Below are 16,768 nucleotides of genomic sequence, written 5' to 3'. Positions count from 1 at the left end.
TCTGCTATTCTGTTATACTGCATTACAAGTTACTCCAGTCTCAGCGCATCCTGCTGTTCCTATCTATGGTTTTGCAAGTTGCAACACATCTGCTATATCTTTCTAATAGTGCTACAAGTTATACCAGTTTCTGCACATCCAGCTGTTCCTGTCTATGTATTCAGCCAACATTTACTAACCTCTGCCAGAGAAGTCTACATTTATTCTGCAGTCCAATGGCAAGGGTTATCTTTCTGAGCTCATAGACTGTCCTCAGTTCTTCCCCAGTGTGGGTAATCTGCTCCTGCTCTGCTATTACCCCTGCCAGGGGTATTGTGTTATTATTCCTGGACTTCTCATTATTGAGCTGTTTTGTGCTGTCATTAGCCAGATTCTGTTTTTGCACCATTCATCCTATTGTACATTAATGTGTATGAACCTAGCATTTTAAAAATATCCTGTGTAAACCCTCTTTCTTTGTCACTGTCAAGTGTATACTAAACCAGCTACTGTTTCATTTCACTTGTGCACAACTTATTTGAAATACACACTTTAAGGGTAATCCAAGATGACGCAAGACAGGGAGTCCTAAAAACATGATTTATTATTCCATAAAATAGATGCCTAGAGAATTTATAAACAATAAAACTTATCTGATTTATCCAGAACGTGCTGGAGAATATTTTTAAAACGGTATCCAAAGCTGTGTAGTCCCAACGATACCGGACAATCCAAGATTCACAGACACAAAATGGGCCTGAAATGCTTGTTCAACAGTAGGCAATTATGTACTTGTGCTATGTATGCTTTTGTGAAAAAAAACTGTTCAGGGGTGCGAGGAAAACATTCCGGATCCCTGCAGACTGTAAGTTGGCAAAGCAGTAAATGGAGCAGGGCTACCTTGTCTTCTGCTTAAAGCTGTTAATACATGTCAATGTTTCCAAATGTTCATTAAATAACAATATTACTTTTGCTGGGCATACACTATACAATTATCGGGGCGATCCGCACAATATCCACAGATAGCTCCGATAATTTTAGTGTGTGTGCAGGCGACCAGGGGTTAAATATCGATCGATCGGGCATGCCTGATCACCCAGCATGCCCGTCTGATGCAATATTCCATAAGTAAATGTTGGCCGCATCGGGCAGTGTATGCTCAGCCATGGCTGACAGGCAGATATTTCCCCTGTTTCTTCCCAGGGAAGTAACGGGGAAATGTCTCCTCTCCGGGGGCGGAGCGCAGATATCAGGGCCAATACACTGTGAGACATCTCTGCCAGATTAAATGTCTGTCGGTCGGACAGGCTTTTTATCTGGCAGTGTATGCCCAGCATTAGTAGATTGAACAACAGCTTTTGCAAAACATGTATTTTGATGTTCTGTAATTAAAGAATCAGTCCATACTTACAGCATCATTTTCATATTCACTTTAAAAGCTGTAATTCGATATTTAAAATACACACCCACACAAATATATATAAATGTATACTGTATATTCTTCTGACTGTCCAGTCCTGTCAAGACCCATTTGATTGATCTCCTAAATGTTTTAACATTGTTTTCACACTATGCTCTAAGAAATAATAAATATTTCTTGATAAATAGTATACAACAGGGACAGACTGGGGCTGCTTAGCAGCCCTGGCAGTCCCGCTAATACACGTGCCCCCAAAAGGGAATGTGGCCTCGTTCAAAGGGGGTGTGACTTCGCTGCACGCAGGGCAGAGCGCCGGGGCAAAACTGCTCGGTCGGGGTTTGCAGCTGGAGCGGCCCATCTGGCCATCAGCCCTTCTGCCATTTGCCAGAAGTGCCAGAAGGGCAGTTCGGCCCTGATATACAAAGTTGAAAATATAGCACCAGTCATTAAAAGGCTGCTTTAATGTTCTTTATTTTGGTAAACATTATATGCAGATGTTGGTTTTAAACTGTGATAATATGCAATCTGCTGTTTCAAGCTATTGTTTTATGTAGTGATATCAAACTTTCCTTCTTTCTGCATCTCCCCTGCCAGAGAGGAAGCCCAAAAGTAAATGCGATGGGCGAAATTATGTGATTGGGTCATCAAGGGCCCTCCCACCATGTGCACTAGCGTACATCACACCATCACTTGTACACAAATAAGAAAATATTTACCTTAGTAGTTGTAAGGAAAATATGGTGAAATACTCTGCATCCATACATGTATTTTTATTCCAATATATTTTCCATTCTTTGTGTTGAAGTAGTCAAAGGAAAAACTTGCTTCTATATTGTCAAAGGTATTTCCTTCTGAGAGCCAGACATATGGTAGCTTGCATAATATATATCAGAATTCACTTAAATGTGGCGTAGTTTATTAGTACATCTATGAACGCATGGTATTGTATGGTATTTTATAATACATACAGTTTGCATTTGATCCATTAGTACAGCAGTTTTCAACCGGTGTGCCACGGCACACTAGTGTGCCGTGGGCAGTTGTGAGGTGTGCCTTGGCGTCTGTCAGAGCCGCCAGGCACATTATACATTAATGTATGGTCCGGACTGCCGCTGAGTTCCTCTGGGAGGCTCAGGCGCGTCTAGGCCGTCACCTGCCTAGACGCAGTGGCGTGACATCACAGGTCACGCACACCGCATTGCCTCCAGAAAGCCTGTGCAGCTGCGCTAGTGAACGAGCCAGCGCTTCCTGCCCGCGCCAGTGACAGAGCCGTCGCTTCTGCCCGCCCATCGCCAGTGACTGAGCCGGCGCTTCCTTCCTGCCCCGCGACAGTGACGGAGCCAGCGCTTCCAGCCTGCCCTGTGCCAGTGACCAAACCAGCTCTTCCAGCCCGGGAGCAGGGTGAGCCAATCTGCTTTTTTTTTTAGTTGGGGAGCAATGTGTTTTTTTTCTCTGTGGGGGCCAATGTGATTGCTTTATTTTTGCGGGGGCCAATGTAGTGTGTTTTTTCATAAGTCGCGCACGCCTAATCGCCGGATGGTGTGCATTGGCAATTTTAAAATCTGGTGTGCCTTGATTTAAAAAAGGTTGAAAATCACTGAAGTAAAGAAACAAACACAAAATAACCCCATAAAACATCTATATGCCTATTGCTGGGGTATGTTACAGCGCTGTCCTAAGAGGGCGTGTGGTAAAATGATAGATGTTATGGTCGTGATGTGCCACAGTTAAGAGCATTACCACGCTGTTCTCCCAAAGTTTTGATCATAAGTACAAATGCAGTATCTTTTATCCCATTATCCCTATACAAGAGAGGTACACTAGGACATTGTAATATATCTATGGGGATTGCTTTTAATATGTAAAAGTGACATGGCAAAGTTTCATTCTGTTGTTATTCCCAGCTAAAAGACGTCAATTAAAAAGGTAATCATTTAAATACAGATGTGTCCTCATACTCTATTGCAGCAGTCACACCAAATAGCCCTTCTCGGCAAGCCAGGTCCCGTGCCACTCAGCTTGCACTGAGAGTCTTTTTTGCTTGAATGTGCATCTAGTCCTAGCGCGATGCAACAAAACCACTTCATGAGACTGCACTGGTTAATTTGATATGTGACCTTTGTATATCTGTGTGCGACCGAAAAAGACACCACACCACTTGGCACAGCTCTCTGGTGCCGCATGGCTTATTGAGGGTAGTTGTATGAGGACACATCTGTAAATTAACAAAAGCAAACTAGAACTTCTGAAAAGTTGCCCTCAAAAGGTAATCACCTGTGTGTCATATTTACTATATTGATGTAGCGTGTATAGTTGATAGTTATCTTTTTATCCTTGCCCATTCATATTCCCATGACTGGTATGCTCATGTTACTGTAACTACTTTGAGATATAGTATATATGACTTATCATATAGTGTGGTACAGTGTTTAGTGAACTCTCCTGTGTAACTTCATGTGATTTAAGTTCATATTGGAGCTACAGTATGTGCTGCAAAATGGCAGTTTATGTTTTAACATCTATTAATTTGTTGCCGTGAATCGTCCTGATCTAGACAGCTTTGTCCCACAAGGTGAGAAAGTTAAGCAGTAACTCCTCTTCCCTGCTGCCTTGCAAAGCAATCATTACCTCTGGTGCCACGTGCACCAGGGCCAATTAATGGTTTTTAGAAAAGAACCAAGCACACCCCCAGGGACGTGATCACACCCTAAGTCCCAAAGCACTGATCTGAAGTGTTGCCAGGTTTGACACAGAAATTGCAAAATATGTTACTTTACATGTTGCCCGTCCAGGTATTGATAATGTGTAACAGACATATGCACTCTGTGGTCAGTGCATGCAGAGTAACTATATGTGTAGCTTATGTTTATGATGTTTATCGATTTAAGTATCAAATATCTGATGTCATTGTTTTCTTTTAGCTACACTGAAAGCCTGTGCCGATGGAGGTGCAAATCGTTTACATCATATCACAGCTGGACAAGAAGATGAGTAAGTTTTCATTTATTTTACATATGTTATCAGGGTTGTCAAGTGAAATTAATGCATTCCTCTACTACGTTAGCAAAAGTGTTCTGCCAGCACTATGGCAATAGTTATAGACTGAGTACATGCTAACAGCATATATGGTAACTTCTGATAGATACTCTGATAACTACAGTTTAACAACTCACATCTTAGTGTCTGATGTGCTTTATACACAATTGACAGGCTTTGAAAGAAGTAATAATGATAACATGACAAACATATAAAAGAAACCTGTGACATAATAATTGGTATTAAAAGTTCTTCCCTGAAGGGGGAGGAGTAATGCGATTTGCGTTGTTATGGTGTTGCCCCCCTCAGTGCAATGGCGAGATACTCTAGGGAAGTTGGCGGGACCCAGCATGGTGCCCTGTTCTCCTGGTTATTCTGGGAGAGTCAGCAGTTATGTGCAGAACTATTACAGTGGAATGTCACATACATAGTAAAGTGAATTTTTATGTTAGATCGTTGAATTACAATTTATGCCCCACTTATCCACCGTATGCCACCTCCCCAAAGCAGTAAGAAACTTTAAAGAAGCCTCTGGCCTCCTGTCCAGGTCCACATGTTGGCTGTTCTAATGGTCTTTCAGTAGCTAATTATTTAATGGCTAAACTTACAAACAAAAAAATTATCTCTTTTTACAAATTTTGAAATTATTTTATTTATATGTTTATAGTTTGTGATGATGATAAAGATAATTGTCCAAGTGTAATTAGGTTTTATGTGTATTCTCACTCTGTATATAATTCCCAAAACTACAAAGTGGCAGAATACATTGGCCTTTTGTAAATAATGATTAATGCTTTAAAGCAATTGCATTGACATTATTAGATTTCCCTTAATTTTACTAACATAATTAGGTAGCTGTACTGCAGATCATCTTGTCATTTATAGATTGCTAGGTACACAATGCTAGCTTTTGTTATGTCAACATAGCAGTGTAAATAATTGCAGAAAACTAACCACTGTGCCACATGTGAACATCGCAAAAAGACAGCTATTTTGGCTCAAAAATCTTCAGCATCATTAATATCCTTGATGAGCTACAGCCACTGGGGTGCTGGCACCTTACTTCAGCCAATGGTGTTAATTCAATAAAAAAAAAGAGCACATAGGGGTCAATTCTATTAGCCGTGATGATCTCACCAGTGCGAGTCATCGTGGCAATGGTCGCACTTCACGGCAGCCCGGATTCGCAGAAATTTCCTCACTGCCCCATAGGGCTTAGAACTAAATTCAGCTCATTTGGGCTCGGAGCGGGCCGCAAAGGGTGTGAGGTGCCGGTATGTTACCGTTTTAATGCCATTGCAACGGCAACACCCGTACAGTGCAGATACATTTTCATAGTTCTATTAGGAAAAAAACTAAAACAGAAAAGCTGTCAGATGTTAGGTAGGCTGTGAGCCAAGTTGAAAAGTATGCATCCTACCCACAGGGCACAGGGCACTTAGTGGGCAGCCTATTATTGATATATACACTAGTGGCCCAAATTGTTGAAACCTTTTGGAAAATGTGCATTTTTGAAGTTTAACAGCTTATAGCACTAATATATTTTAGTATTATACCAAAAAGCATACATCATTACAATGGCAATTTCATTTAGAATATAATACAACATAATCCAATGAACTTTATAACATTTTGAAAACAGTTATACGTACTGAAATGTGGGAAAGTACTTTTGCGCAATATCCATTAGTACTGTGTTTGAAAGCCTTTTTGATGCAATTACATACCTCCCAACATTGGTGGCCAGTGGATCGGGACCCTTGGCATGTCTAAGGCGCAGCCACGTCAGGAAAGGGGATGGAGCCTAGGGGTATTTTGGATATCGTAATATTCCGTATTTTGGAATAATTGCATAATGAAATATTTTGGTAATGGGACCCAAATCTAAACACAGAATGCATTTATGTGTTATATACACCTTTTACACACAGCCTGCAGGTAATTTTATACAATATTTTCAATAATTTTGTGGCTCAAACAAAGTTTGCGTACATACATGAAATTAATTTATGTTTCATATACACCTTATACACACAGCCTGAAGGTAATTTTATACAATATCTGTAATATTTTTGTGCCTAAAACAAAGTTTGTGTACATAGAACCATCAAAAAACAAAGGTTTCACTATCTCAGTCATGCTAAAAATATTACGTATTTCGGAATATTCCGTATTTCGGAATATTTGGATATGGGAGACTCAACCTGTATTTTATCACAAATTGTTATTGCTTGGATCATATTTGATTATATGGTTGATGCATACTTAGCTACTTTTGAAAACTAGTTTCAGGTAGATTACTGTTGGTAGTCGAATGCGTTGAGGGGGCGTGTCCTACTCCACCTATGGGCGTATTTATGCTTAAATGCTTGTTGCAAGATATTTCTATATAACATTAGTAACAGTATATTCTGGGACATTTTGCAAGTATTGATACTGACACTGATGCCTGCAATACTCAATTTCTTGTTTACAACTATTCACTGTGATACTGTATTTCTTTTCTTCTCACTCAGCACAATATACTTGAGAAATGTGATGTCTATGCAATAAATTCCAAATGTAATTTAACCTTGCGTGAATTCAACCCTAAACATATATTCCTTGCCACGTCGATTGAGAATATGTTGTATGTTTTTCTATGTATTATCTGTTATTTCATTGTGTGCCTCCAAGTTATAGACCATACCTATATTTATTGGCTGCGCTGTTTTACATAGCTTTATAGCATCCTCCAAATCATTACGGACACTATATACTCTAATTTAACACAACTTAAGCACCCCCCATACACCTACAAACGTATTGTTAGATCCTGCAATTGGATCGGAAACGTCAGTCGGCAGTTCGGAAAAGCCAACCGTCGGAGGATCGGTGAAATCATACAGGTTCAATTTCACAGATATGCAAATCACGATCATATTTTGATTGTGATCGCCAAATCCGTTGGATTTGACCGATCCTCCGACCATGCATCTGTGGATCACAGCATTGCGACAATCTATCACTAGTGTATAGGTGGCAAAGGCGAATTTAGGCCTCATGGGGCCCTAGGCAAGATAGTCGTTCGGGGCATGCATATATATATAATATATATATATATACACTCTTCTATTATGGTGATGTTAAAGAATTCAATAAAGATGTGATTTTAAGGTTTTCATCTATCTGGTGAGTGCCCTTTTTTCTATTTTTGTATAATAATAGGTCTATATATCAATATCTAATTGTTTATTTTACTACAGCAGTTACTTCAACCTGCTCCGTCTCACCCCGTCTGACTATCCTGTCTGAGCCGTTGTTAGGGGCCTCTTTATTTTACATTCTTCACCTGCCTGATTGCCTTTGCTCCTTCTTAACTAACCTCTATAATTTTAATTCCCTAAACCCACACCACATACTTGTTATCCATCTTTACATCTGCCTCTGTAACTGCCTCACTTCCTTCACCTCTCATTTTGGTTAGGGATGTATCCCCTTCGGTAAATTTGCCCTGACGTCATTTACTATCCGCTTGGACATCTATTGGGAATACTAACCTGTGGCAAGCGAAGTGAGCCACCATGCCTGAAGTGTACCAATCGAAGCGAGCTTGCAAGAGTACAAGTTTTTACTGTTGGTGGTCAGATACTACATTTGGGAGAAAATAACATCATGTTAAGGTCATGGAATTGCACTTCCGTTCTTACTAGACGTCACGTCTGGGTACATACACAACTATACACAACCGTCTCTTATTTTCTGCCTATAGTGCTTTCTCCTCCCTTTACACCAGCCTCTATATTTTTACCTGCTCCCTCTTTACCTACATTCCCTATCCAGTCCCTCTTTACCTGGTGACTTCCCCCCTCATTCTTCACTCTCATCCCTATTCTTTACCTCCCTCATTCCTCTCACCCCTATTCTTTACCTCCCTCATTCCTATCATCCCTATTCTTTACCTCACTCATTCCCTTCACCTGCCTAATTCAATTTTCTCACCCTCCATACCAGCATCAGTAGTTTTCGCTTCCCACCATGTAATTGCCTCATTCCCTTCAATTGTCCCCCATTGCTTTCACCTCCATCAACCATGTTACCCCCTGCATCTTGCCTGCCCCCTCCAACTTTAGCCCATCCTCTGCCTTCTGCATTCTTCACCTCCTTCACTGCTTGTGCACTAATAGCAGCTCACCTGAAACATACACACCAGCCCCATAAGGGATACCCTAGCCCAGTGTGCACCCCCCGAAATCCATCAGTTCCCTGACATCACTTTCTGCCTCATGCAGGTGCATATGCTCCGCCCCCTCATCGTCTGAATCAAGTGGGACCGGGGAGCCTGGAGAGGTGGTGAGACTCAGCAATGGGTAGATTGGCCTGAGCAGCAGGGAGTGTAGGGTAGGATGCCGGGTGGGAAAAGTAAGGCAGCGGCTTTGTCCGGGCAGTCAGTGAGAGAAGGAAGGGGGCGGGGCCTCCCTTTAGCTGAGACTTCTGTATGGATCGGCTGCACACACACGCTGATGCCACACGTGACTCCCTGGCTCAGATCACCCCTGTCCCTCGGCACCAGTCATGTTCTCCATCTCTCGTGTGGGCCCTTTAGTATATAAAAAAACAGAAACAAAACTTAATTGTAATGCTGGTGGCGGTTTCAGATGGGCCCCTAGGAGCCCCCGGGCCCTAGGCGTCCGCCTCTACCCCCTTGTAGATAATCCGACTCTGTATGGGGGCCATTACTCCAATCCGAGGAATGGATTGTTATCTGTAATACTACATAATACGTACTTATCTGTCACATGAGTTACTTTGAGGAATTGTGTTTGGGATCCTAATAGTATTTAATTAAACAGGCTGCTTATAGTTCACCACAAATCGCTGTATTAATCAGCTTCATAAAATATACTTACCTTTAGATCACGCTTATCGAGGTAGCTATTATATTGATGTTCTATTTTACATATACAGTAGGCAAAAAAGTATTTGGACAGCCACCGATTGTGCAAGTTGTTGCACTTTAAAAGATGAGAGAGGTCTGTAATTTCCATCATAGGTACACTTTAACTGTGAGAGACAGAATCGGAACAAAAAATTACGGAAATCACATTGTATGATTTTTAAACTATTTGTATATTCTTGTGGAAAATAAATATTTGGACACCTACCAACCAGCAAGAATTCTGGCTTTCACAGACCTGTTACTTCTTCTTTAGGAGCTCATCTATCCTCCACTCGTTACCTGTATTAATGGCACCTGTTTGAACTGGTTAACTGTGTAAAAGACACCTGTCCACACCCTCAAACGGTCAGACTGCAACCTCTCTGCCATGGCCAAGACCAGAGAGCTGTCTAAGGACACCAGGGACAAAATTGTAGACCTACACAAGGCTGGGATGAGCTACTCGACAATAGGCAAGCAGCTTGGTGAGAAGAGATCAACTGTTGGTGCAATTTTTAAAAAATGGAAGAAATACAAGATCACTGACAATCTCCCTCGACCAGGGGCTCCATCTCACCTCGTGGGGTATCAATGATCTTGAGAATGGTGAGGGATCAGCCCAGAACTACACGAGAGCTGGAACCACAGTCACAAAGGTTACCATTAGTAACACACTACATCGTCATGGATTAAAATTCTGCAGTGCCCGAAAGGTCCTCCATGCTTAAGCCAGCACATGTCCAGGCCCGTGTAAAGTTTGCCCGTGACCACCTGGATGATCCAGAGGAGGATTGGGAGAATGTCATGTGGTCAGATGAGGGCAAAATAGTACTTTTTGGTATAAACTCCACACGCCGTGTTTGGAGGGAGAAGAATGAGTGGCATCCCAAAAACACCATACCCACTGTGAAGCATGGGGGTGGAAACATCATGCTTTGGGGATGCTTTTCTGCAAAGGGGACAGGACGACTGATCTGTATTACGGAGAGGATGAATGGGGACATCTATCGTGACATTTTGGGGAAAAACCTCCATCCCTCAGTAAGAGCATTGAAGATGCAACGTGGCTGGGTCTTCCAGCATGACAATAACCCCAAACAAACCGCCCGGGCAACTAAGGATTGGCTCCATAAGAAGCATTTCAAGGTCCTGGATTGGCCTAGCCAGTCTCCAGATCTCAACCCAATAGAAAATCTGTGGAGGCAGTTGAAAGTCCGTGTTGCCCAGCGACAGCCCCAAAACATGACACATCTAGAGAAGATCTGCATTGAAGAGTGGACCAAAATACCTGCTGCAGTATGTGCAAACCTGGTAAAGAGCTACAGGAAACGTTTGACCTCTGTAATTGCCAACCGAGGTTACTTTACAAAGTATTGAGTTAAACTTTTTGATTGTCCAAATATTTTTTTTCAGAAAGAATATACAAATAAATTGTTTAAAAATCATACAGTGTGATTTCCGGAATTTTTTGCTCAGATTCTGTCTCTCACAGTTGAAGTGTACCTTTGATGGAAATTACAGACCTCTCTCATCTTTTAAAGTGCAACAACTTGCACAATTGGTGGCTGTCCAAATACTTTTTTGCCCCACTGTATATTGTTCTACTACTTTTGAACCTATATTTCACCTAAATCATACCTCCCAACTGTCCTGATCTCAGCGGGACAGTCCCGTTTTACGGGCACTGTCCCACCCATGGGCTGCAGTGTCCCACGGGTGGGGGGGAAGTTGGGGAGGACACTCTCACACCGCTGCTCTGCATAGCTGAGCAGCAGTGAATGGATGATGTGCGCATCATCCATATACACGTTGCTGGCTCTTGAAGGGGCTGGTGGGCTGTTCTGCAGCTCCTGGAGCGCTAAGCCAGCCCTCAACATGACAAAAAAAATGGCGTTACTTGCAGATATGTAATTTTCTATGCCCCCTTGCCGATAGGCCATGCCCCCTATTTTAGTGCGCGCGCAGAGAAGTCACTCGTTAACATTTTGAAAAGTTGGGAGGTATGCCTTCAAACCATTGGTTTACCACATATGATAAGAAATTGCAGACTTACTTTAATGATCATTTTGTTATAATAATAATAAAAACAGATTAAAATTTTTTTAGTTGTACAGTATTGTCCTTTTTTGTGTTTTCACAGTGAGGAACTTACATTGGGTTTAATACCTCCCCCTGTATTTTAACTAAAGATTACTAATACAAATTCTTACCCTCAGTCACAGCTCACACTAGTAGCAGCAGAGGATGTGACACTGTGATTAGACTGCTGGGGCACCACCAGGGCCGGACTGGCCATCGGGCACTTCTGGCAAATGCCAGAAGGGCCGATGGCCACAAGGGCCGGTTTAACAGAGCGCAGGTGTGCCTGGCAGAACTACCTCCCGGACGGCGCCATGCTCTGAAACCGTGTCATTGCGTAATTATGACACGGCCGGCGGTCAAGCTCCACCAAGGCAGCATCCACCCCGGGCAGGTGAATCTCAGACGTGTCCTGCGAGCTGTCAATGTGCAGGGCTGCCTACAGTGCAGCTACTATGCATCCACGTCAGGGCCGGATATATAGGCCCGGCGGTCATCCTGGGGCCCCCTGGCTGGCTCCCACGTCCCGGCAGCATCACCCTATTATGAAATAATGCCGTGAGTAGGGAGCGTGGCCTTATGCCGCGAAGTGCCCGCCCCCGTTAGGAAAGCTGGTACCTAAGTGCTATTGAGAGAGTGTGCAGTGCACACACACACACACACACACACACTCCTACCTCTCAATCTCTCTCTCTGTCCCCTACTCCTGTCCCCCCCTCCCTATCTCTTCCTTTATCTCACTCTCTGTCTCTCTCCATCTCTCTCCCTTTCTCCCCCCTCTCTTACCCTTTCTCCCTCCCTATGGGGACATGGGCCATTCCGCAAGAGGTGGGTAAGCAGGAGATACCGGTTATATCTCCAGCTTTGCCTTCTTGATGAATGGCCCAAAAACCTAATTTCTACAATTGCAGGTGAAAATGTTCATTTTCCTCTGCTTTTGTAAAAATTAAGTGACGATGAATATGCCGCTATATATCTCACTCCCTGTCCCTCCCTCCACTTCTCTCTCTCTCTATTACTCTCTCCCCTCCCTCCCTCTCTCTGTCTCTCTCTCTCTCTGCCTTCCCCCTGGCTATTTTATTGATGGGGCCCCCACAACTTAGTTGCCCCCACAAGTCTTCATACGGCCCTGGGCCAAGTAATTACTTAGTGACGCAGCCTGGTATGTGATGCACGGCGGGGGCCGGGCCCGGGAATAATCTGGGAGGACTGGCTAGCCGGCATTTTGACAGCTCCTGTGAGCTGCCAGCAGGACTGCCCAGTAGCACCATGCTGAGGACATGGTGGAGTAACTGGAGTGTCACGTGCGGCCGCGGTGATGTCATGACTCAGCCAGCCGAAGGATGAAAAACGCGGCAAGGGCCGGCGAGAAGCTGAGTGGATGCTATCTTTGGACACCTCATGATCTGCTGACAGACGCCATCTGCAGATGCCATTGTATTACTGTGAGTGGCATAATGTGTTTTTAAGGGGCACTATTGTGTGTCATAATGTATAAGGGGCATTACTGTGTAGTGTAATGTATAAGGGGCACTACTACTGCATGGCATAGTGTATAAGGGGCACTGCTACTGTGTGGCATAACGTGAATGGGCTCTGGGTGGCATAACTGAATGTGCTCTACTGTGTGGTGTAATCTGAATAAGGGACACTACTGTGTGACGTAACGTGAAAAAGGGACACTGACGTAACGTGATAAAGGGACACTATTGTGTGACGTAACATGAAAAAGGGACACTAGTGTGTGACGTAACATGAATAAGGGACACTACTGTGTAGTGTGACGAAGGAACATTCCTGTGTGGTGTAATGTGACTAAGAGACACTACTGTGTGTCATAACGTGACTATGGGGCACTACTGTGTGATGTAATGTGAATAAGGGACACTACTGAGCAGTGTAGTGTGACGAGGGAACACTACCGTGTGGTGTAATGTGACTATGGGGCACTACTGTGTGACGCAACGTGATTGCTGACTCCCTGCTGCTTATTTTGAGCGTTATGATCTCTAATGCAGCATATACTTGTTCTGTGTTCTATTCTGTATCTATTGTATTCTATCTGTAAGTCACTGGTTTCTTGTTCACTTATTTGTTTATGTACTGTACTTTGTAAGGTGCTGCTAAACACTTATGGCGCCATAGAAATAGAGGATTATAATAATGTGACTAAGAGGCACTACTGTGTGGCATAATTTGAATTGGGGATACTACTATGTGCTTACGCGCCTTCCCAGCGAGACCACACCTGGATTTTTTTGCACGTGTCTTCGGCACACGCTCTCCCTGCTTCACCTGTGGATTGCGGCACAAACGCTCTTTTGTCAAAATGTGTAGTTACAGCTCTGCTTTGGTGTGCACAGATGTGTCCTCTGCGTTCAGCACCCCTGCCCTAAAATAATTCCTACAGTGAACACTATCCTAATCCAGTACAACTGCTAAGCCAGGGATTGGTCATTTGGGAAAATGCCTTCCCTTTTCTTTGTGTGTGACCTACACCAGTAAGGTCTGACTATGGCACATGTTTGAATCCCCTGCAGGATGAGCTCCGTTGTAGGTATTACATTTTTAATACAGAGAATGATGTGCACTTGTATGTTGTTCTAATATCAATTATATTTGTAAGACAATAGACTAAGTGGGAGGGGCCAGGAATGGTAAGGGGAGGAGTCTATGCCAGGAGCCAGATGCTGACGCGAGGTGGGCCTGTGCGCTCTTTAAATGCCAGGGCCTATTTTTAGTCCCAGTCCGGCCCTGGGCACCACCAAGAGGCCCATAAGCAAGGACAGCAGAGGCTCCTAAGCAATACCAACATTCACAGTGACTGCAGAAATCACTATCTTTGCTCATCAATTTCTTGATGGTCTCCCGGCAGGTTGATATGAACTGCAGTGAAAAATGCAGGATTTATGATTTACAATATGTGGCAGCAGGAAACAGTGATCCGGAAACTGCGGGAGGGTAGGCAACTATTGGTTGATGACTCAACTAGGGGTTTTTGCCCCATAAATTATTACCTTTACAGATAATCTTGTGCTGCTGTTATATGTTGGTGGTATTCAACAGTTAGCAATAAATATTATACGTTTCTAATTTGAGAAAAAGTATTTCACAGTAATGTAAATGTATCCTCAAACTAGTGTTGGACAGATGCTTTTTACAACGCCTTAATGACTGGAGGTCATGTATGTGCATGTTGGGTTTTCTGGTTATAACTTTTTGTTTAAATTTGACTTTGCAAATTTTATATTGTATTTTTTTTTTCAGATGTAGCATTATTAAGTTGCTCTAGATCAGTTATTTTCAACCTTTTTCGAGGCACACTACGCAAGATTTTAAATTGCCATGGTACACCATCTGGCGATGCAGCGTGTGCTACCTATAAAAAAACATACTTATTGGCTCCCACATAAAAAAAAACTAAACACACATTGGCCTCCACAGGAATAAAGCGCACATACATTGGCTCCAGAGAAAAAAAACACACATACATTGGCCCCCCCAGAAATAAAACACACATACATTGGCCCCCACAGAAACATTGGCTGGCCCCAACAGATACAAAAAAAAAACCACATGGCTGGTCACACAGAAAAAATAAAAACCACATTGCTCCCCATCAAAAAATAAAACCATTAAAAAAGAAAAATGACACTAGCTCTTACACAAAAAATAAATTACAGTTTTTCTGCCCCTACCTGTCCCTCATCGGCAGAGCTGTCAGCAGCATGCAGGCAGGCTGGCTGGCTGGTGGGACTGGTGGCCACGGGATGGGCGGGCAGGCAGGCTGGCTGGCTGGTGAGGAATGCAGGCTGGCTGATGGCCGCGGGTAGGTTATATTTCTCCTTCATGCAAGGACATTTCTAGATACTGCTGTGGCCGCGGGGCTGGCGGCGAGCTGGTAACACAGTGTGCGTGACCTGTATTGTTACGCCGCCGCCTCTGCATAGTTCACGGCCCAGGCACGCCTGAGACGCCCATAAGAGCTCAGCGCTACCCGGTCCACAGCTCTAACCGGTGGATCTGACCACACGGCACACCTAACAACCACGGTTAAAAAACGCTGCTCTAGATAATTTGCATTGCTATACTATAACGTAGCTGTCTAATTCAGCATTTATATTTTGCATGTAGTACCGCTAGTGACCGCTTGAGGAATTATTGCCGCGTTGCAAAGTTAATTAATCTATACAAGCCAGTTCTGCATTAATAATCCGAAAAAATTAGACACCCTGTCTCACTGCACTTCAAACGAATAACCAACACAAGCTCCTATAAGAACTAATATATGGCTGTTCTAGTCACACTATAACAGTAAGGATACTGGATTTCAACCTCTATACGCACCTACCTATACCTTCTAAACCCTGCCTATAAACCTCTAAAATTTACGCTATTTGCGTACGCAGTCATACAGTAAAATAAAGACTTTAGACCTTGAACATGTGTTTCCAAAGCACAAAGTATTATTCAAGTAAAGTACAGTCAGTTACACGCTGTGATTGATCTAAGTACAATTTAGCGCAAAGAATTATACAGACCCAAGATACAGTTATACATACGCACGCGCTCTGGACCAGATACCGGCATCAGCAAGAAACCTCCGGCAATCAGCAATCAGCAAGAAGACTCCAGACTGTGGTCACAACACACACATTTATACCCTTACAGAAACAAACAACACAATAGAGAGGTTTGTTGCTGATCCCATTGGTTCCCAGTGCGGGTGCATCTGTTACAGGGTATTTAACAGGTTGATTCGGAAAGCTGTTGAGAAAGTGCAGATCAGTATCATACCAAACACGGCTTACTTATCACGTATTAAACCTTAGATACCAAAATAGCCTTTATTTCACAGCATTTGTAATAAATGAATAAAACTTGGATCTTATATTTTAAAGCTATGGAACCTTTTATGTGAGTGTGCATTATGTAAGTATTAGGGGTTTGGGAAAAGACGCTAGTTAGGTTTATCTGATTTGGGGCATATGTGCATGCATGCAGCAAATAAACAGCATTCGCTTGCAGGATATTGTGCATTCGTAAATGTTCATCATGTTAGCAGCGCAACTGTGCGCAATGTGCGGTGTTTATGCATGAGGTTCTATTTATGATGGATTTAATATATATATATCTATATATATATATATATATATATATATATATATATATATTTCATTTCTTACTAACATTTTCAAACTGCAATGAAAATGTGTTATGGGCAGTGAGCTTCACTCTCAAACAGGGTCGAGACCCCAAACCGTGTTGGTGCCAGCCTGTCTGACAGTGAGTTAAAAAGAGCAGATTTCTTACCATTGTTCATTAAGTCAAATTCA

At 42.9% G+C, this 16,768-nt stretch overlaps 1 protein-coding gene across 2 annotated transcripts in view; it reads left to right on the top strand.

Moving 5' to 3' along the window:
- The window catches only part of TPK1 (thiamin pyrophosphokinase 1), a 702,648-nt gene that overhangs the window by 186,817 nt on the left and 499,063 nt on the right, over positions 1–16,768 (top strand). For both annotated transcript variants that reach the window (XM_088461408.1, XM_088461407.1), the window contains exon 3: positions 4,321–4,390. In XM_088461408.1, the coding sequence (XP_088317534.1) occupies positions 4,321–4,390 (70 nt within the window). The remainder of the gene's footprint in view (positions 1–4,320; positions 4,391–16,768) is intronic.

Source organism: Taudactylus pleione, unplaced genomic scaffold (assembly GCF_031769625.1).
Source record: "Taudactylus pleione unplaced genomic scaffold, aTauple2 ptg001044l, whole genome shotgun sequence".
In the NCBI taxonomy this organism is placed as follows: domain Eukaryota; kingdom Metazoa; phylum Chordata; class Amphibia; order Anura; family Myobatrachidae; genus Taudactylus; species Taudactylus pleione.
The sequence above is the reverse complement of the archived record's forward strand: the minus strand, read 5'-3'. Positions and strand labels throughout refer to the sequence as shown.